The sequence below is a fragment of the Zootoca vivipara genome, chromosome 6 (assembly GCF_963506605.1).
Source record: "Zootoca vivipara chromosome 6, rZooViv1.1, whole genome shotgun sequence".
NCBI lineage: Eukaryota > Metazoa > Chordata > Lepidosauria > Squamata > Lacertidae > Zootoca > Zootoca vivipara.
The window spans coordinates 93,397,456-93,420,459 of NC_083281.1; the positions used below are offsets into that span (position 1 = coordinate 93,397,456).

The following is a 23,004-nucleotide window of genomic DNA, read 5'->3' on the forward strand; positions in this document are numbered from 1 at the left end:
GTCAGGGCAAATTACTATCTTTAGAACTTACGTATACTGTAGTTCTGCTTGCTGCCTTAACCACCGTGATTCATAATAGCACTGAATACAGTGGTACCTCTACTTACGAATTTAATGCATTCCGAACGCACATTCATAAGTGGAAAAAATTGTAAGTAGAATCCCATAGAAAAATTCTTAAGTAGAAGCAACCCTATCTAAAAATTCATAAGTAGAAAAAATCCTATCTAAACTGCATCCAAGATGGCGGACGGAGCTCCATTTGTAAGTAGAAATATTCGTAAGTAGAGGTACCACTGTACCTGTGTTGTTTTCAACAGCTGGAAGGCTCAAGAGGAAGGCCTTAGATGCCCTGCCTCTTAAACCACATCCTTACCATAGCTGCTGGCAGTGAAATAGTATCAAGGATTGCTTGCTCCCTAGTTGAGCAAAGCAGCCATTCATTATAAGAACAACTAAAAATTAGTGCTCAAATTTGATTTCCCCCTCTCTTACCTCCCTGCCTCTTTTTCCTTGCATTTCCCAAACTGGACCTGAAGTGGCCAGTCCCAATTTGCCACCCATAAATTGGGCTCCTCCCTCACATTTGCTTTTTCATCCAGAGCCCTCCTGGAAAGCCCCCCTCCCATTTTGGCAAACCTTCAGACAAAAGGCCAGTCCTCATTGGAGACTCTCTCTCAAGTCCTCTGCTGTCCGTCTGCTATGTTTCCAAACCACTGGCATAGCAAGGGGGGAGATGGGGGCAGACCGCCCTGGGTGCCACCCTGGAGGAGGGTGACACTTGGCGCACGCCCCCCCCCGCAACTCCCAAGCCGAGCGCCGCCACTCCAGCGCCATGCGGGGATGGTGCCAAGGTCCTGTACTTGTGGCTACCGCCGAGACTAAAAGGTCCCAGCGCCGTCCCCGTGAAGCAGCATGTGTTTAGCATGCATGCGTCGTGTGTGGTGACGCTGCACATGTGTGCTGCGTGGCCACGCCCCCGGGTGCTGCTCCGGGTGCCGGAGCAGCTTCCTCCACCCCTGTTCCAGACAGCAGGTTCTTGGAATCATAGAAGTATAGAGTTGGAAAGGACCCAAAGGATCATCTAGTCCAACCCCCTGCAATGCAAGAATCACAGCCCATCCTTAATACTTGACCCTTAAATCCCAGGACCTTTGCGCATGGCAAGCCGCTGTCCCTTCCCTGAGTGAGAGGCTATTTTTAAAAACATTTATTTGTTTCTTATGTTTCCCCTTTTGCTTTTAGCTAAATGACTTCAGAGGCAGCTTACAAAACCCAGTAGCAGGAGTCCCTGCCCTCAAAGTGGACAATCTAAAAGACATGATGCATATGGTGACAGGACTTTGAGGCAGAAGTTCAAGGTCCCGCTCAAGAGAATGAGTAGAGAGGCCCCCAAACATGCCGTCACTCCTAAGAACATACAGTCAGAAGAGCAGGAGTCTGGAAGCCAGATATGAACACAAGATCCCTCTCCCCTCGTGTAATTTCCAGCAACTGGTACGGCTGCCTCCAACTGTGGAGGCCAAGCAGAGAACACCAGGGTAGAGAGACCTCTTTTGTGACTTCTGGGTCTGGCTACCTATTAGAGGGAATTATTATATGGAGGTTTTCCAATCACAGTGCTTTGGGAAAGTAATACATCACCTTGTTCTCCTCTGTTCTGTGCTCCTGGCTACTTCTGCTGGTGATGCAGAGTGGCTGGGGAAACCCAGCCAGATGGGCGGGGTATAAATAATAAATTATTATTAGTTATTATTATTATGATGCTTGCTTGAGAAAAGAACTCTGGAGTCCTCCTGCCTCTGTACCTCATGCCTACACCCCCACACTTATCAATTTGGCTTTGCGCTTTGGGTGCCAGCTGAGCAGAAGCCTGGAGCTGTCTTTCCTAGATTTATCCTAACTCCCCTGGCCCCTGCCTCGATTCTTCTCAAATTTCACAGCTTGCTTTCCTCATGGCACCTCTACATTTTCATAATAAAGTAATTGCCCACAAATCCAGAAGGAGGGAAGCAACTCCCTTTTAGATTCCAGCAGATGAGCTTTCAAAGTCCCTAACAGAAGACCTCTGCATCAATGGTCTGTAATTTGGCAGGTTTCTTACCTAAGGGCACATATGTTTGATGTTTTCATACAAATTGCACATACAGTACAGTTACAAAGCAATAGGGCAGAGTCAGTGATTTCCTTTTGAGCCACACCAAAATGATAAAGGCTGTCCTTGCAGGGAAACCACTGCAGATGTTTTTGGAATTAGGCAAGATTTATCCCCTCAGAATATTTATCCCCTTAGTTGGAAAAAAATTACTTCTGCCATTATTATTTTTTTAAAAAATACTGTATACACATCATCTTTTGCATAGAGGACCCCTTTAAAAGTGCCTACCACAAAATGCAATGGACTTATTCATGGGTGTAGCCAGGATCTTTGTTAGGGGAACAGGCTTTTGTTAGAGGGAGCAGAACCTCAGATATGTATTGGCAACCCAATCAGTGCCAGGTTCTGGGAGGTGACCATGGATGAGCATGGCATTGACCCCACCAGCACCTACCACTGTGACACTGACTTCCAGCTCAAGTGCATAGATGTCTACTACCGCTGGTGGGTAATGGAGAGGAGAGGGCTGAGGCAGGCTGTAGGGCCAGACTCTTCCACTCCCCAACCCCCTAGAACTTTTTTTAAAAGCAAGACAAACCAAAATCCATTTTTAAGAAGCAGGGGGGTGTTGAGAGTGCCTCTGGGCATGCCTGGAGTGCAGCTGTGCTAGAGTGGCCTTGCTTCATGCATTCCTTGGCTGCCGTCTTGCCTTTCCCTCCCGTCTCCTTCTCTCCCCCCTTCCCCCCCGCCTGTCACATCCGAGAGTGTGATTTCTGATCTGGGGGAGGTGAAGCTCCTGGCACTCTGCCCATGCTTGCTCCAACCTTTGCAGCAGAGGTGAGGGACCTTTTTAGAGCTCAAATGCATTTCTGGGCTTAAACAAAAAGTTTTAAAGTGGTGGACTTTTCTTCCTTGAATGTTTTTAAGCAAAGGTTGAATATCCATCTGCCATGGATGCTTGAGTTAAGATTCCTGCCTTGCAGGAGGTTGGACTAGATGACCCTTGGGACTCCTTTCAACTCTACAACTGTAGGATTCTATGATTTCTGGACTGGCTTCACAAAGGCTTCATTCCTGAGGTGAGACGGTACCTGAAGGAGAAATCTGGTTGCCTAAAATGTTTCTGCTTCTGAGCCCCCTGAGGAACTCTGCTTTGCACATGGCAAGGCTGAGGTTGCATCTCCCACCACCAGCCTCTGGATCAAGGTTTGATTCATTGCTTCTGGCTGCTTACACAAAGCTCACTTCCTTCTAGATGATGGGTGTTTATCCAGATCTTGATCTCACAGCATTCTGGGAGTCCTTCAATATTGCTCACTGTATCACTTACATCAAACAGGCAGTGGATCGTAGAATCGTATGCAAGCAAGCCTGAAACAGTGAATACATGCTTGGTGGTGGAACTTTTGGAAGGAATGTGTGCACAATTTCAAGGGATTTCTAAACATTGACACCGAGGTGGAGGACCTAGTGCAGATTGCCAGGCATGTGGGCAGTGATGGCTCTGTTGGCCTCATCCAGGAAGAAGTGAAAGAGCTAATTGTGGCAGAATTGAGGAAACTGGTCAGATTGAGTTCAGAATGTGAGGATGAGGGTGGTGAGCAGGAGCCAGAAAGCTGGCAAGTGCAGAACTTTCCCCAACTCTTCCAAGTCATAAAGCACAGAAATGATCTGATTGCAGAGTTTGAACCCCTCATGGAATACAGCTTGAAGATAATCTGTAATATTACAGACACCAAAAGACCCTACATGGAAATGTTTGATGAACTGGAGGTGTAAATGACTATCAGACTTTGCAAAGCAGATCTCACTGGAACAAGTTCCTCAATTTAGTTGAATTAATTAAACCAAATAGTCTTAATTGGATTTTGAATAAATGTGCCATTGATTATTACTGTTTTGAATTTTAGTGTCATTATCTTCCTTAGGCTGTCAAGCAAACCACGGTTCTGAATAATGCTTTTTAAACGGTAAGAACTCTTTCTGCCCCACACCCCTTCCCACATAGCTGCCAAGTTTTCCCTTTTCTCGCGAGAAAGCCTATTCAGCATAAGGGAAAATCCCTTTTAAAAAGGGATAACTTGGCAGCTATGCCCTTCCCAGCCAGACCCACTCTCCCCAGGTGACACCTGCCCCCTGGCCTGCTGTATCCGACAGGTGTTTGCCTGGCTAGAATGAATTCTTGAACTCTGGTTATGCCTCTGGCTAGCCTGGATGGAGGAAAGATGAGGCAGTGGTGAGTGTGTGCCAGGGTGTTTTAAAAGCAGGTTTTCAAACTACACAAATTCCCCATCAGACACCCCACAGCAGGAAAACAAACAAAAACCTCAAAGGAACCAAAACCAGAAGGACTTTAAGGGTTTTTAGGAGGCTGCGATGCAACCAACCCCAGAGAAGAAAGTTTGGGCAATTTGTCTGAAGCATTCTTAATACTGATATAATTTATGCAATCCTTTATTTAATTCTACTCTTATTTCACTTTTGTGGATACAGTACTGCTGCTGACACGTCTGCCTGCCACTGAACCACTTAATAAACACATAAGCTTAACCTTACCTGTCCAATGTTATTCCTATTTAACTGTGATTCCTACATTGCGGGGGGCTTTGCGGGGGCCCTTTGGGTTCCCTCCAGTTCTCCGATTTTTCAAACTGCACGTTATCAGCTTTTCAGCGGCACCCCCGCCCCACAACTCCACATTTTGCACGCTAAAAGCAACCTGGGTCTGGGTCTGGGTGTGTGTCAAACCAGCCAAGTCTAGGAAGGGGAAATGGCTTTGCCTGCCTCTTCCCCCTCTGGCCTCCCGGCCCCGCTCATCCTCGGGCCCCGGCAGGTTACCTAGAAAGCATGTGGCTCTCCCTTGGCAAAAGATTCCCCATCGCGGGATTGGACGGAGAGGCGCTGCGGGGCGCCGAGAGTTAAGGCGGCCCGGCACCCCAGCTGGACGGTCCTGGTTCAGGGGCCCCGGGGGCCCTCGCCGAGCAGACGCCTCCACTTTTGCCGCAGCTGCATCCCCCGCGCGGGAGCGCGCCCGGACGCCTGCGCGCCGCCTCCGCTGCCCACCTTCCCTGACGCGCCGCCGCTGCTGCTGCTGCCGGGCTATAAAAAGCCGCTTCGCCGCCGCCACGCAGCCGGGCGCTCCACTCAGGCAGTGCGAGAGCCGGAGAGAGCCTCGACGGGGCGGTTCCCCGCAGGAGAGCTCCGCGCTCCCTGGCGCCGAGGCGAACTCGGCCGCGCGGAGATCGAGGCGAGTGTCCGGTTGCGGAGAGCACCTGGGCCCCCTCCCGTTGCCCGACGGGCGCGGCTGCCTCTACGCAAACCCCGCACAAGTTTCTGCGCGAGGGCCCCAACCGCGCCCCCCCTCCGTCTGCTGCTGAGGCGGCCCCCATGCTGCTCCCGCTGGCGCTCCCCGAGCTACCCTGAGGGCGATGGAGGGGACCCCCTCGAACGGCTCCAACGCCTCGACGGACGCCTCCTTCGATGGCAACCAGTTCGTGCAGCCGGGCTGGCAGGTCGCGCTGTGGGCGGTGGCGTACGCGCTGATCGTGCTGGTCTCGGTGGTGGGCAACCTGGTGGTGATGTGGATCATCCTAGCGCACAAGCGGATGCGCACCGTCACCAACTATTTCCTGGTCAACCTGGCCTTCGCCGAAGCCTCCATGGCTGCCTTCAACACCCTGGTCAATTTCACCTACGCCGTCCACAACTGTTGGTACTACGGCCTCTTCTACTGCCGTTTCCAGAACTTCTTCTCCGTCGCCGCCGTCTTCTCCAGCATCTACTCCATGACGGCCATCGCCGTGGACAGGTGAGGAAGATATACCTGCGCGCGGGGGCTGGACCCCGGAACCTGGGTTCTAAGCGTCGGGATCCGAAGGGAAGACGCGCGTCGAAGCGGAAAGAGAGCCCGAGGAAACGTGCTAGGGCCAGCTAGGGGAAAACAGGGGCGGTGGCAGAAGAGGCTAGAGTGAAAAGTGAGAGGATGGGCAGTTTGGGATCAAGTCCTGACAAAAGTTGGGGAGCTGGTTTGTTCGTTGCTTGCAGGGCACAGCCCTAGTGGAGAGTGTTCCTGAGCAAGTGCAGAGTGTCTTTTCCCAGGTTGACTGACTGCCTCTCCCCCTGTTTCCTTCCATGTTTGTTTGCCTGCCAGGACTTAGGAGAGGCCCTTCTGGATCAAAGGGTGCTTTTGGACTAGGGATAAAAAGCCTGAGGGTCAAATGTGGCCCTCCATGTCTCTTTGTTGGCCCAGGCAGCCTTTAGCAGCCCCACTTTTTAGCTGCCTGGAAAGTGTTCTTGAACTCTGGTTGTGTTTATTGCATGGCAAGATGGAAGATGGAGAGGCATGTGCAATGTGCATGTGTGTGATAGAAGGAGAAAGTGGCTGATCACTCTTAGAAACAAGTGCTGGACTGGAATGGAGCTCTGGGCTGACCCAGCAAAGCAGTTTTTGCTGCTGCTGCTTTTTAGGTATTAGAATTCATTGGTTTTCTTATGCGCCTTCTACAAGCAGTCTCAGCCTGACTTTAAAATGGTGCAAAAACACAGAAGGTAAATAAAAACATCATGCTAAACAGCTTGCCTCAGGATGAAATGGATATAGATTGGCTATAGATATGGTGTTTTCAAATCAGCACTGACAAAGATTCCAAAACCTTACATGCAGCAGAAAGGTAATGTTGCACAGAAGAACATCAGAAGAGCCCCACCAGAGCAGGCAAAAGCAATCCATTTTTAGTCTAGCATCCTCTTCTCACAGTGGACAAACAGATGTCAGATGTGAAGCCTGCAAGCAGGACATGAACACAATGGCACATGCTGCCCACTTGCGATTCCCAGCAGCTGATATTAGACAGTATATTAGACAGTAAAGGTGGAACCTAGTTATCATGGCTAGTTTCTGTTGAGAGCCTTGCCCTCCATGTATTTGTCTAAAGTCCACTTTTTTGGGTTCCATTCCTTTTATAATAATAGTTTTATTATTTAGACCCTGCCCATCTGGCTGGGTTTCCCCAGCCACTTTGGGGTCCTGCTGTACCATGGAGATATGGCTTCAAATCCCTCCCTGGTCTCACACATGCCTGCGGCAAGCTAGCTTCTCGCACATTCAGTTCCGCACCTGTGAAATGGAAACGTTTGCACCAGCAGGCTTTGTGTCATTGCCCTAAAAAGATGAAACCAAAGACTGATCACAGCTTTTTGCACTCTTATGAGACTCAATTGAGTCATTAAGAGTGACCATAACATCTCTGGTTGGAATTTCACCTCAACCAAGAACACACATGGTGACTCTAGCTGCCTCTTTCAACATCATCCCCCTGCCCCAATCTATAGGACTGATTACAATATAGGATTGAAATAATACAAGGAAAGTACTTCAAACACTAAAAAAAAAGCATTGCAAAAATGTGAGGTGTCCTTTAACCTTTCATCCGAGGAGCTCAAAGAGCCACATATATTACGATTCCATGTTATTCTCGCAACAACCTTACGGAGTAGGCTAGACTAATAAATAGTGACTTGCGCAATGCAAGCAAGGTGTTTATCTTGTGGTCCTCCATAAATTATTGGATGCCAACTCCCACCAGCCCTAGCCAGCATGGCTAATGGACATGGCTGATGTAATTTGGAGTCCAACAACATCTGGACCAGTCACCACCTGGACCACGCCGGCTACATCCAAGAATATCACTGTGTTCAGTATACCCTACTGATTCTTGAAAATAACTTGTCTTTTTGTTGTGGTGGTATTACTGTTTTAGTTTATGACTGCCCTTCACTCTAGAGACCCAGGGTGGGTTACAATGATTTAAAACACGGTATTAAAAACAGGTTTTTAAAAAGGCACACCACACATTCCTACGCCTCTTTACTTGGAAGGAAGTCCCACTGGGCTCAGTGGTACTAGGCTGTGGTTCTTGCACTGCAGAGTGCTGGATTAGATGCATGGGCGAATCCAAGGGGTGGGGGCAATCAAAATCAATGCAAATCAATACAAATCTCAGGTTCTGCCCCCCCTCCAACAAAAGCCTACCCCCCCCAACAAAAATCCTGGCTAGATCCATGATTAGATGGCCCTTTGGACCATCTCCACCTTCCATCTGTTTTAGAAGAGCTTGGGAGAAAGAATCATAGAACTGTAGAGTTGGGGTGGTGGTGGCAGAATAGTACCTGCTGCCTTAATGAAAAAGATCCTCTTTAATAGTTCCCATGGGAAGAGAGTTGTTAGCCACCCATACATTGTAAAAACAAAAACAAAAAATTCCTTCCAGTAGCCAACACTTCAGACCAACGCTGCTACCTACCTGTAACTAAGACATTGTAAACATCTCTTTGCAATCTGACGGAATTCAAAGCTTTCTGTTTATCAGTGGTGAGGCTCTTCATGGCTTTAGCATTCTCCTTCTTTTTAATTTAAGAAAGGTCTCCACTTTCCAATATCCCTCGTGTAAGAGGTTCAAAATGTGTATGTGCATTTTGAAGCACAATATCATTTTGTGAAATGAAAACCATTTGTTCTTGCAGAGCAGTAGCGGAATAGAATACACACTGCCCTTCAACAATTGGAGCTAAATTGGAAAACAGTGTGGTTTCCCCGTTGACTACTATAAAACATTCCCAAGGTATAAAGTAAGGAATTCTCGTTATCTCTGGGAAAGATTAATTTCTAGAATGTTGCTCATTCCATTCTCCAAGTTAACTAGTTTTCACTTGTAGAGTTAATTGAAAAGGAGGCATGTTGTGTTGAAAAAGGCTCATCTGCTGTGTCATTGGAATGAGACAACAGAATTAGTCCTGATATATGGATCCTATGTGGGATGTGTAAGAGAGTGGGTTGCCTTTGTGACACCAAATAGAAGCATTTAGATGGTTTCTGTATATGCCATAAATCTATGAAGATTCAGCAAAGATGCAAAATATGGCCATTTTGGCTCCAGAAACTCGTATCCATGAACACGAGTTGTATTCCTCCATGAATTGTGACTAATGTTAAACCTGCCCAGTTACAGATAAATAGTTCCCAATGAGATCTTTCCTTGGGCTGGTTTACACATCCATATGCACAGCGGCGTAGCAAGCCGCTGCGTCACCCAGGGCGGCAAATTGTCATGCACCCGGGGGGGGGGGGCGTTGCCACGTAATGACGCATGTGTCACTACATAATGGCACTGCACATACGTGTTACGTAGCGGGGTATTGCCCCGTGACTCCAAAGCCAAGCCTCCAGCCTCCTGGTAGAAAGCCTGCTCGGTGCGGTGGGTGCGCTGCGCTGAGCAGGCTTTTTACCCGGAGGCTGGAGGCTCGGCTTGGGAGTCGCGGGGGGGGGGCAAGTGGCCGCCCCCCAAGTGGAAACTGGGACGGACCGCCCCCATCACCCCCTTGCTACGCCCCTGCATATGCATATCTTGCTGTTCTGACACTTGCAGCTGAATACACATGAGCATGTGAAAAGTTTTGTTTTGTTTTAAGTCACTTTGGAGGGTATGAAAGTTCCTCTTTGTGAGAACAGATTTCAGTGGCCCATTTGCATGTGCCAAGTCACCCCTTGATGGTAAAGGTAAAGGGGTAAAGGGACCGCTGACCATTAGGTCCAGTCGCGGATGGCTCTGGAGTTGCGGTGCTCATCTCGCTTTATTGGCCTAGGGAGCTGATCATGCAGATGTAAGGCAGGTTTTTGTCACACACCGAGGTCTCTCACACTCGGGGCACAAGGTGGCAACCGATAGCAAGGCGCCTGTTGCAGATCTTGGTGTGCTGGCTGAGAGAGAGGAGAAGAATGGGGTGTGGAGGAGCAGAATGCAGAATAAGGGATAAAATGAGGGGGAAAGGAGGTGAAGGGCTGTCTCCCTTCTCATACCCTTCTGATGAGATTTCATAGAAGTGCCAACTGATGGATAGCTGAATCCATGTCTAATTCTTTCCCCTCAAAGACTCCTTGTATTTCCCCTCCCCTCCCTTTCATAATCCTTCAGCTTCCTAATTTAGCCAATAGAGAGTCCCAAATTATATTGTGTGGCTTGGAATAATTGTCTGAACGTTGTAATGATGGGCTGTGCTGGATTCAGGCTCACTCAGCCTGATCTTTGTGTGTGTTGTGGAAACAAAGAACTTGCCAGGATGAGAAAGAGGAAGCTGGCAGTCAGTGTGGTGCAGGGGAGATTTGGGCAATGACAACACATCACACGGCCTTCTCCAGCCTGGTGCCTTCCAGATGTTTGGGACAACAGCTCTCACCAGTCCCAGCCAGCACAACAGTGCAAAATGCACATTAGAGCAGAATTTACTGTTGGAGTAGCAGATGTACTTGTTAGCAGCAGTCAGCAAAGGCTTTGCTCCCGGATTTGGAAGGAAGACATGGAACAGGCCTGGAATTAGCTGAGGAATAAAACAAGCAAGATATGGGAGGTTCCTGATAGGAACTTCTCATCCCAATCCCAATCCCTCTCCCTCTCTTTCTGTGTCTCTCTGTCTCTCTTTAGAGCAACCATGGGGGATTCTGATCAAAGCAGCAGTGCTGGGAGGGAGACTTTTAATCCATTCCCCCCTGCACCATTTTCTCAATCTAAATCATTTCTCCACCTCCCAACCTGCTATCAGTCCTGCAACAGAAAAAAAATATTGCAGGCATGTTACAAGAACATGTATTCCTCCCCACCCCGTGTGAATGACAGCAGTTGGGAGTTAGATCAGGGAATGGCAGAGGGGAGAAGGATTAAACACCCCCTCTATAAGAGCCCAAGAACATCAGAAGAGTTCTGCTGGGCCAGGTCAAAAGTAAGAATAATAATTTAATACTTATACCCCGCCCATCTGGCTGGGTCTCCCCAGCCACTCTGGGCAGCTTCCAACAAAATATAAAAAATACAATAAAACATCAGACATTAAAAACTTCCCTAAACAGGGCTGCCTTCAGTTCATATAGGTTGGCTTCCTGTTCTTACGCTGGCCAACCAGAGGCATAGGAAAAGCCCCAGAGCAGGACCTGAGTGCAGTTGCCTTCTGCCTTTGGTCTGGGAGGTGGGACAGGAGGATGCTCTGATGAAAACCGGAGTCTCCCCCCAGCTTTGCTTCTGTATTAAAGTAAAAGGGGAGGAAAGTGGGGCAATCTACTCTACCATGGTTGCTTTGGTCTTCTTGAGGACACAACTTTTTATTGACAAACTGCAAGAGAGAAGATCAAACAGGCGGACTGTGAAATCCCCCTTGGCACTGAACTGTCCGCCTGCATCTCACCCAGAAGCCCTGATGTTGTAATGCTTAAAGCCTAGATCCAAAGAAGTGCAAAATGAGGGGCGTGTGCTGATGGGGGTCTCCTGTTTCTCAGGCAACCATCCCTCATGGCAAAACTTTTATTGAAACCAAGGGGAGTTTCTAAACTGACTTTAGACTGGGAGGGGGAGGCTGCTGTTTGTGGAAAGGAAACAAATATGTGACAAAAATCCACTCATAATGCCCAGGCTCTCAAAATGTGCCAAAAATAGTTCTTTGGATGCCAGCCACAGCATTTGCATGGGGCTTGAGAGTGTTGGAATTGTTTCACGTTCTCTTTGTGGTCTTTTTGAAAGCCTAGTGGGTTAGCTCAGCATTATTCTCCCCACATTGCAGAGGGAAGAGGGAAAGACCGTGAGGAGAGTGACTTGCTTATTTGAGTTTCCAGCACAGGTGAGATTGGAAAGGAAGACTTAGCAGAGCATTCCTTCTGCTGCTCTGTTTCTCCACAGCCTGCAGATCATCTGCCACCTCTTATTTTGATCTGCCTTAAGCAGATAATATTTCTGAGCAGCCTTCAGCAACTGATACTCTCCAGAGGTTTTAGAGCAGACTATACTCCCTTTGGAGTTGTGTTACTTGCACAAAGCAGCAAAGCATGTGCAAAGGGGCTGTGTGTTTAGCCCTGTCTGTGAGCTTGTGAAGGGATAAACTCTGCCTCCAGAGGTGTGGGAAGAAAAACATATGCATCTCTGTGATCCACGTGTGCTGGGTAAATAACAAAAGAATTGGCAGGGTCAGCCTAGATTCAAAACATGCGGCTAAACTACTGGGGACTAGTAAAGGTAAAGGGACCCCTGACCATTAGGTCCAGTCGTGACTGACTCTGGGGTTGCGGCACTCATCTCACGTTACTGGCCGAGGGAGCCGGCATACAGCTTCCAGGTCATGTGGCCAGCATGACTAAGCCGCTTCTGGTGAACCAGAGCAGCGCAGTTTAATTTCAAAGTCAAGCTGTAGTATGGGAATTTAGGCTGTTAAACCTTTTGCATTTCCTATTTCATCTACTAGCAAAGTGCTTTTCCCTTTCTACTCCTCCTGCAATGAACAGACCACACACTCTTAAGCCAAAAGTCAGAGTCATGCATTATCCAAGCAGCAGCAAGGAGAACATATGCAGAATACCATTGGGTAGAAAATACAGAAAGATACTGTAGCTTCAAACAGGTGTTCTAAGCTTGGAGCTTAGCTTGGACACACCTTCCTTGGTCAGTTACAAGGTGCAGAGAGAAACAAGATCCTCCAAGTGTCCCTATTTTCCAGGGACATCCCTGATTTAAAGAAGCTGTCTCAGTTTCTGATTTGATCCTGGAATGTCCCGCTTTTCTTGGGATGTCCCTCTTTTCACTGGAGGGTATGGAGTTATCTGAACCCCTGAGCCATATAGGGAAGTTTTAAAAAAATGTTTAATGCTTTATTATGTTTTATTTATGTTAGAAGTTGCCCAGAATGCTGGGGCAACCCAGTAAGATGTGTGGGGTATAAATAGTAAAATTATCATTAAGGAATGAGATGTCCCTATTTTCATCAGAGAAATGTTGGAGGGTATATGAGAGAGGGAACAGGAAGAGAAGGCTTGACTTCCTCCCTCATCGGAAAAGAGGGGGTGTGACATAGCCAACTCTAGGAATCTAACTCTGTGGTCTTAACCCTTTTATGCACTAACTAACACTCATGCATAGTTATGTTTGAATGCAATTTCAAAAGAGAGGCAGGAATGCTTCTGAACACCAGTTTCTGGGAACCACAAGTTGGGAATGAGCTGTTGCATTCAGGTCCTGCTTGCAGGTTTCCCACAGGTTGACAATGGTGAGAACAGGATGCTGGACTAGATGGGCCATTGGCCTGATCCAGTAGGCTCTCCTTACGGTATGTTCTTAAGCTGGGAGACTTTTCTGTCTCTGTAGGCTCCTGCATGTGCTTTAAAACCACAGAAGAACAGAGCACTAAATTTCACAGGGGGTGTATCCTGATATTTGTTTTTTAAAAGATTTTTAGCACACCTTCCAGGGCACGCTGCCCTCACGAGGAGTCTTGCAAGACTCAAAATGGAAAGACAATTAGAAAATAACACATGCACACACAGAGAGATGTATGCTAACAGCACAATTCAGCCAAAGACTCCCCACCGCCGAAGGGGGACTTGCACTGCCCAATGGGCAGGGCTAAATGTGCAGCCACTGTGTGTCTTCCCCCAACTGAGAGCTCTTCTGATGTTTCGACTACATCAGCCCCCATGTCATATGGACATGCTGACTGGGACTGATGGGGATTGTAGTCCAAAACTTCTAGAGGTCACTGGGTTACAGAAAGCTCCTCTAAGGTCATGCCTAGAGAGGTTTTTGGAATATAGTTTATGAAGAAATGAAAAAGATTTTTAGATCAACATTCCAAAAAAGACCTGAGGCTTTCTTGTTGGGAATCCTGAACAGAGACCTACCTGTCAAATATAGGGAGATTTTTTTATATGCATCAGCTGCAGCCCGGTTATTAATAGCGGCCAGGTGGAAGGGGGACACGCTCCCAACACTCCAAGAGTGGCAAAGTAAACTGTCAGATATGGTAGAGCTGGCTCAGCTAACAGATAATTTAAGGGGAGTTACGAAACAGGTGTTTGCTAAAAAAATGGGATGTGTTTAGGAGATATCTGCAAGAGAGAAATGGACATATTGTAATTTCCATGGCAGCCTTAGAATGACTGGCTTATAAAATAATATTAGAATCTATAAGAACTGTCGGTGTGATTGGAATTATTGACGTACAAAAGAGATTATAAGAAGATGAAGAGAAAAGTATGTACTTTGCAAAAAAAGAAGAGTCGCGCTATGGGAGGTGATGGGAAGTCAGCAGGATAATAATAATATAAATAAGTTTGTTATCTTTTGTTGGATGAAATTTTTACTTTAGTGAGACGACGGTGGATTTATTGTCATTTCAGTTTGAAATATTTGTTCTGTCTGTTTTGTTGTAAATATCAATAAAGATTTAATTATTAAAAAAATAAGGTCATGCTTAGCGAGGTTCTGTCATTGGTCGTGGGAAACACTTGCTGTTCCAGTTAGTAACTTAATTTCCTGGAAAACGCACTATGCACATAAATATGCCAGCGTACAAGACAACAAGCCTCACAACACTGACACATCCCAGCAAATGCAAGGATCAGAGATTGCAAACTGCAAATCTGAAATTAGCCCTTGCATCAAAGGGAGAAGAGCGTTTCCAATTTTGATGTGCCCTAGAAGATTAACGCCTCTCCCAATGGCTCAGATGGGCAGACACACAACAGCTGTGTAAAAGCTGCTATGAAAATACCGAACCAGTATCAAAGACAACTGCATTTGCTACTCATCCACAGCAGGGAGAATGGCAAAGAAACACAGAATATCACATCACTGATGCCCTCCTAGTGCAAGTGATTAATCTCTGTCAATAGCAGCCGTGTTTGTATTTCTGAAGGCTTCTTGAAGTTTCAGCCAGTCAGTTGTTCTCTAGAATAATATTCCATCGCAGGGGGCTGGGTGATTTTGTGCTTTCAAAATGGTTTCCTACATGTCCCAAATAATGATGACAACGAGGTGAACAAATCCTCTGATGAGGACCAAGATTTTTCATTGAATTACTCCAATTTTTGAGAAGCATTTTCAAAGTAATTCTCTAAACAATGCTCTCTGATGCTCTAGAAAAGGGCAATAGCATTGTTTTAAAAATATCTTGATTTGATTTAGGGATTATTGTGGTGCTGAGAGAGTAGCAGCTGCAAGTAGTGACGGCCTCTGATGCTTCCAAATTTTCTTTTAAGCATACAAGCAGAGCTAGAAATTTATTATTGTTTCTTGGAACAAAAGTTCCTTGGCCAACCTTTCACAAGAACAAAATCAGAATTCATGTGAGGAGAGACTCACCATCGGATGTTGTTTTTTAGGGGTGGGGAGGAATATGTGTTTATTTAGAAGATCAGGCAAAGCTGATCTTTAAAGCAACATTGGTTCCCTCCCAAGCAAACATCAGCTCCTCTGCACTCTTTTGTCTCCTTTGTGAGTCACATTAAAATTCCCAATCTGTTTCTGCCTTCCCCTGAGGAAGTAGGGTTTGTGCCCAGGTTAGCAGCTACCAGCCATCAAAGCCACCAAGAAGATGGACCTGTGATCATCTTAGGAGGCCCTTCTTTGTGTGCTTCCTCCATTAGAGGTCCAAAAGGTGGCAGCACAAGAACCGGCCCCCAGACACCGAGATCCAGCGCCGAGGGCCTTCTGGCGGTTCCCTCATTGCAAGAAGTGAAGTTACAGTGAACCAGACATAGGGCCTTCTCGGTAGTGGCGCCCGCTCTGTGGAACACCCTCCCATCAGATGTCAAGGAAATAAGCAGCTATCCTAATTTTAAAAGACATCTGAAGGTAGCCCTGTTTAGGGAAGTTTTTAATATTTAATGCTGTATTGTTTTTAACGCTCGATTGGGAGCCGCCCAGTGGCTGGGGAAACTCAGCCAGATGGGTGGGGTATAAATACTGAAATAAATTCTTCTTCTTTCGGAATGTTCTCCCCAGGGAGATTTGCACATTTCTCTATCCATGGGGTTCCCCAGAGTGGCAAAGCAAAAAGCCCCCGTGACTCCCCTCCAGCTCCTCGCAAGCATCCCTTGTGCTACAACCCCATCCTTCACCCCAGAAATGCAGGTGGTGTGCACGTTAGGAACTAGCAGTAGTGCTGTGTGTGTGTGTGTGTGTGTGTGTGTGCAGTGATAAATAGGCGGAAATACAGTATGCTGATCATGTGCTTGAACTCATATGTTCTAATGAGTGTCTGAATCACTTCTCAACAAGATGTTTGGTCTGCCGTGAACATCTGTAAGGTCTCAGCTGCCTGCGCACAAGAGCTCCTCTGAATATCAAGTAAAGAATAAAGATTTTCCATATCCAAATAGCAAACTCTTTGCAAAACATGGCAGCACAATACAGGCTAACACCGCAGTTTAACCATGGTGATTTCATAGGTCCGTTTCCTTTTGGCTTTGCTGGCTTTGCCCTTTGGGATTAGCTGCCTGTCCTTCTGGGTTTGGCAGCCCTGCTGCTTTCGTGGTGCTCTGGAACCCAGTGGTATCTCAACCTAGTGCCCTCCAGTGCTTTGTGGACTGCAACTCCCATCAGTCCCCAGCCAGCACAACCGTATGATCCTGGGGCTGATGGCAGCATGGTCATGCTGGGGGGAGATGCCAGGTTCAGCCCCAGCATTTCCAGGTAGGGCTGGAAGAGACACTCACCTGAAATGCTATAGAACTGCTGCGAGCCATTGTGCACAAGGGTGAGCTTGCTGGACTGGTGGACTGATGGGAGTTGCAGCTTAATAAGGCAGCTTAATGCCACTAAGCAACTGTCCACAGCGCAAAGACATTGTTCCTTTTGTCTGACCTGAATCTCATGAAAATCACTTTCATCTGATGACTTGCACTGCAGGGGATTGGACTAGATGACCCTCGGGGTCCCTTGTAATTTTTTTAATAGACCTCTATCATGCTCCCCCAATTGCCTTTTTTTGCCCCCCTCCCTGACCAAAAAGTTGCAAACGCTTGATCTTTTCCGTAAAACAGAAGGTTCCCCAACCCCTGTGTTGTTTTGGTGGCCCTTTTCTGCACACCCCAAAGCTCTAGGATATCATTTTTTAGATAGATGGAGCGCTGTGTTGGGAAAACTGGGCTTCCGGAGGGTATGTACTAAGGACCAAGGAAAGCAAAACGATGAGCTCCGGTGCTTTTTCCAAGGTCTCATGCCTTAGAAGGGCAACTAAGGATCACAGCTCCCAAATTGGCTCACAACATATAAAATAGATAAAACAGATTCATTACAGAACTGCAAACCATAAAACCACAATCAACAAAATGCTAAAACATGAAAAGCCCATATAACTATAAATGCTACCAATAAATCCAGTAAGTTTTCAAACTCCAGCAGGAAAATGCAAACTAACTAAAATATCAAGTTGAAGGCACTTTGTTTTTTGTTCCAATGTCTCTGGAGTCCATTTAAAAAACCATCAGTCTAGGGTCCAAACATACCTGCCATGGGAAGGGGCTGCATAAACATGGAGTCATGATTGAAAATGAGCCAGTCTTTATGCCTGCCAATGCAATACTACTTAGAGAATCACAGAATTGTAGAGTTGAAAGGGTTACCAAGGGCCATCTAGTCCAGCCCCCTGCAATGCAGGAATCACAGCTAAATCGTCCCTATCTGACCTCCCTGGTTGTGGGCTCTTGAGGAGTCACAGGGGGCAATCCTAAGGTGCAGGCAGGTTTGTTCGGGTACAGGCAGCCTTTTCAAATAATTTGTTTTGAGCTTTAAATTTTAAAAGCTTTTAAATTGGGCCCAGAAACAAACTGGCAACTACTTCAGCTCATGCCCAATAAATGTTATATACTCCGATTGCCTGCAAATGAACAGCTTCAGGTAGGCAGCCCCACGTAGAGACATAACACCAGTCTAGTCTGGACATAGCCCAAGATTGTGGTAAGCTCTGCTTTTTCTAGATAAGGTTGCAACTGGCAAATCAGCCTAAGCAGGTAAAAGGTCCTCCTAGCCCCCAGCCCCTCCTGCGCTTCTACTGACAGTGCCAAGCCTAGGAATTGCCTGTCATATTAATGTTGCAGAGATTTTTAGCCCTCTGCTAAAAAAAGGCTCACAGTGAAGATTTAGACCCTTCAGAAGCCTTTGTTTGAACTCGCCTCCTTAGGAATCTTGACTTTACAGCAATCTCTAGCACAACAGCATCTTTGACATCATGGGCTCAGTTTCAGCTGATGCAGCCTGAGGATGTGGACAAGGCGCCTCCCTCAAACTTAGCACCTCTTGGTTTATTAAGGCATGCCTTGGGGGGGGGGGGATGGCTGTCTGGGTCCAGGATTGACACATCCTTTTAAAAAAAGTATCTTTTTATTGCTTTTTCACATGTAATAAGCAACAACAATAGCAGGGAAACAAGCGTAACAGCAGCTTAAAGGTGGAACCAAGTTTATGATAAATATTAAAGTCTCTAATGCAATAAGTGTCTCTCTAGGGTGGTGATTGATTGTTGTGTCTCATATGGGAGATAAATGGATGCCAGGGGTTGCAAAAGAATAAAGGCAGGGCAGTCCCATGGGATTCTTCTGCCTGAAGTGTGCTGCTTCCCTTGGTCTCATGGGTGGGCTGGCCCTGGATCTTGCCTCCGACTGCCTTGACTGGACAGGTCAATTTCTCAGCCACAGCAGCAGACTACACCTGAGTCTATCAACAGGCCTGTTATAGAAAGCCAACATTTAATGAGCAGCGACCAGCAAAAATGTCAGTATATCCTGATGAGTTACTTGTTGACATCTTAAAAGAGGTGTTGATACAACCACCTTGGACTGGTTTGTGACAACTAATGCCCAGTGACAGGTTTCCCCTTTTTGGAGAAGGTGACTGAGAACAAGCATTCTTGGCTGAAATGGATTACTGTATCTCAGGGTTTAGAGCAGATTATATTCAGAGCAGAAATATTGACCGCTCTGCAGAGTCATTGTGAGATACCATCTGTGAATCTCACACTAAACCCACTAAAGCACAATGCCATTGCCACCTAATTATTGCTGCTTTTTTTTAAAAAAAAGGGGGGGTTGACTATTTTCCTTAGACAAATGCAGGAAACAGAAGCCTTCCCCCAGCTTTTGTTGAAGGAAACCAAGAGCACTATGTATGCCATCCTGCTTGGTTCTCTTTGGCCTTGAAGGACCAGTGACAGATTGGTTTATTGCTCCCACTGGATTAGGGATCAGGGTATTTTGGGATCTTTCCTCTGTACTGTTGATTGGAAATAAGGAAGGACAAGGAAACATGCTAGTTGTGAGAAACAGTTTCCCCTCTTCATCTCTGGGGGTTCCAAGTGTCTCCAGAGCACCAGCATGTCTCTTCTATGCCAGGGACAACTAGTGACCCTCTCACTCTGATGAGATCAAGGCTCTTCTCATCATCAGGCACCAGAGACATGCTGTTACATGCCACCCCAATCTCTGAGTGGTGAGAGAATGCCAGGGCTCTAGCCACTTACCCAGTCCTGGTTTCCTTGGAATGAGGAGACGATGGTGCTTTTATATATGGTTTTATTGCACACATATAAGGTGGAGGGACTCACAGCATTAACACCCCAACAGATCTTGCCTCTCCATTGGTCACAACTTTGGATCCAGCACACAGCAAGCAGGTCTCTGTGTCTCCAGCTCCCAGCCTTCTTCCAGCTCATCCCCTTATACACACACATTTCAGCTATTTTTCTCCTACCATAGGTAGCAGCTGGGGGAGGAAGGGGGAGGAAAGCCTTGACTCCTTTTGGAAATGAAGCATTGTCCAGACACATTAGATATTACTGAAATCTCCAAAACGAAACAGAAACATCAAATGATACATCCAACATATCTATACAATGTATTGTGCTGTCCAGCACAGGCCTAGCATCTTAGAAATAACTCCAATAATTAAAAGGTGTCTCTCTCTATCCCCTATTCCAGCTCTTGGAGAGCCATTGACATCCTTTTGTTCTGTGCGGCATTCAGAGAAAGACTAAAGCCACCACCCTTTCAAGATGGCGAATTTGCAAGTCAACAGCCTCATCACAGTGATCAAAGATTGCATTCAGTTTAGAGCCAATCAACACGCAATCATTAACCCTTTAAGGAGCTTAGCAACCACTTAGAAAGCTACTGTGAAAAGACCCAAATGGTAGCAATATACATTTAGTTACAGGTGGGTAGCCGTGTTGGTCTGAGTCAAGCAAAATAAAAAAATTCCTTCAGTAGCACCTTAAAGACCAACTAAGTTTTTATTTTGGTATGAGCTTTCGTGTGCATGCACACTTCGTCAGATACATACCAAAATAAAAACTTAGTTGGTCTTTAAGGTGCTACTGAAGGAATTTTTTTAATATACATTTAGTTATTCTCCATGTTAAACCTTCATTAATACACATAAGCATTTTCCCGTTTCTGTGTGAATTAAACCAATTACCGTATACTTAACAGGCCTGACCCTGTAGAAAAAGCCCTCAGACCCATCAATGTTCCCTTAGGACTCTTCTCTCCTAGTCAGAGCTTGCCAAATGACTCCTCTGACAGCTCCTCCATCAGTCACAGACTCACAGGTCTTTCACTGCCACCACCTGAATTCCATTCTTTTCACTCATGTTTATAGCACCTCAACACTTTTTTACTCTCCTCCATGATATCTCCATCAGCCCCTTTCTTTCCCACATATTCACACCTTCTCCCAGGAAAAGAAAGCACTTCTTCATGCTGCACGGAAACTCCCTCCCACAAGGGGCAGGAATGATCACCAACTTGGGTGGCTTTAAAAGATGAGACAAACTCTTGGAGGAGAGGGCCATCGATGGCTCCTAGCCAGGATGGCTCTGCTCTGTCTCCACAGTTGCAGTTCCCCTTACAGGAGGGAAGAGTACTTGCATGCTCAGATTCTCTTTAGGGCATCTGGGAGCCCTGTGAGAACAAGATACTGGGCTAGATGGCCCATTGGCCTGATCCAGCAGCCTCTTCTTATGTTCCGAACCATTTCTTCATAGCACACACTCTTCCCTTTCTCCTCTCTATCACTCTTAATGCCCATCTGGTGGTTCCCTCATGGTGAGAAGTGAGGTTACAGGGAACCAGACAGAGGGCCTTCTCGGTAGTGGCGCCCGCCCTGTGGAACACCCTCCCATCAGATGTCAAAGAGATAAATAACTACCTGACATTTAGAAGACATCTGAAGGCAGCCCTGTTCAGGGAAGTTTTTAATGTGTGACATTTTAATGTATTTTAAATTTTTGTTGGAAGCCGCCCAGAGTGGTTGGGGAAACCCAGCCAAGTGAGCGGAGTACAAATATTAAATTATTATTATTATTATTATTATTATTATTATTATTATTATTATTATTATTATGTGTTCAGCCCCCCCTCCAGTCTCCTAGAATTTGCTGTCCTATCCACTCTGTGACCTTTTGTCCATCTCTCCTCCCCACTAGCTTGCTCATTGCACTCTTGCTTGATTTCTGGCTCCTGATTTTCCAAGTGTTTCTGCTGTGTTGTTTTAGATTGTAAGCTCCTCAGGCCTCTTGGCTCTCCTTTGGTTCCCTGCTTGGGGACACCCCCACACCCCACACCTCTGTGGCTTTTTCTCCCTGACAATTGGGCATGGATCCTTTGTCGCCATTGAGTCCACCCCCACATTTCTGGGATGTGCAGTGCTCCACTTGGAGATGCTCTGCCCACCCACTGAAGCTCTGAGGAGGCAGCAACAGAAGAGATGGGTGTGAGTCATCATAGACATTTTGGATGGGAAGAAAAAGGATCCGAGGAAAGAGAGGATGCCCTTTTATTTCTCAAGCACCTATCATGAAAACATCTTGGGGGGGGGGGTAAAATAAGCCCCATTCTCAATACAATAACAGCAATACAATAATTCCAGCTGCATTAACTGTCAGCACAAAAAGTAGCTTAAATGGTTAAAACAAATGGCTCACATCTGAAGCCTTGGGTGGCTTTAAAAGAGGATTGGACAGATTCATGGAGGAGAAGGCTATCAATGTCTACTAGCCATGAGGCCTGTGTTCTGCCTCCATGGTCAGAGACAGTAATGCTTCTGAATGCCAGTTGCTGGAAGCTGCAGGAGGAGAGAGTTGCTCTTGTGCTTGTGGGCTTCCCATTGGGGCATCTGGTTGGCCACTGAGAGAACAGGGTGCTGGGTGAGATGGGCCATTGGCCTGATCCAGCAGGTGCTCTTCTTATTTTATTAAAGGCCCCGGTAAACAATAAAAATATGTAAATGAAAGACAAATATGAAGGAGGAAAAACCAGAGGGGAAAAGTTAAGTCTTGAAGAACATTTCAAAAGGTGCAAGAGGAAACCTGAGGTTGAGAATCCCAGCAGGAGAGGCGGAAGAGGGCAGCAGAAGAAAGGGAAGGGTTGAAACTCAATGTGAAAAGGGTCTAGGGCAGTGTTTCCCAACCTTGTGCCTCCAGATGTTTTGAGACTACAATTCCCATCATCCCTAGCTAGCAAGACCAGTGGTCAGGAATGATGGGAATTGTAGTCCGAAAACAGCTGGAGGCACAAGATTGGGAAACACTGGTAGGGGTCTTAGTGCAGCACAAGTTTAACATTAGTCAACAGGGTGATGCAGCAGCAAAAAAGAGCTAATGTGATTTTAGGCTGCATCAACAGAAGTCTAATGTCCAGATCCAGGGAAGTAATAGTACCACTCTATTCTGCCTGGGTCAAACCACACCTGGAATATTGTGTCCAATTCTGGGCACCACAATTTAAGAAGGATGTTGGCAAGCTGGAAGCTGTGCAGAGGAGGGCAACCAAGATGATCAGGGGTCTGGAAACAAAGCCTTACGAAGACCTCTTGAAGGAGCTGGGTATGTTTAGCCTGGAAAAGAGGAGACTGAGAGGAGATACAGTGGGACCTCGGTTTATGAACACAATTGGTTCCAGAAGTCTGTTCATAAACTGAAGCGTTCATAAACTGAAGCGAACTTTCCCATTGAAAGTAATGGAAAGTGGGTTAATCCAGACGGTCCGCGGCGTTCGTAAACCGAAAATTCGTAAACCGAGGTGTTCATAAACCGAGGTTCCACTG

General features: G+C 46.6%; 1 protein-coding gene across 1 annotated transcript in view; it reads left to right on the plus strand.

Annotated features, from left to right (window-relative positions):
• Positions 1-5,255: 5,255 nt before the first annotated feature.
• Positions 5,256-23,004, plus strand: part of TACR1 (tachykinin receptor 1) — a 56,796-nt gene continuing 39,047 nt past the window's right edge. The window contains exon 1 of the mRNA XM_035118867.2: positions 5,256-5,906. Within this exon, the coding sequence (XP_034974758.1) occupies positions 5,527-5,906 (380 nt within the window). The 5' untranslated portion in view covers positions 5,256-5,526. The remainder of the gene's footprint in view (positions 5,907-23,004) is intronic.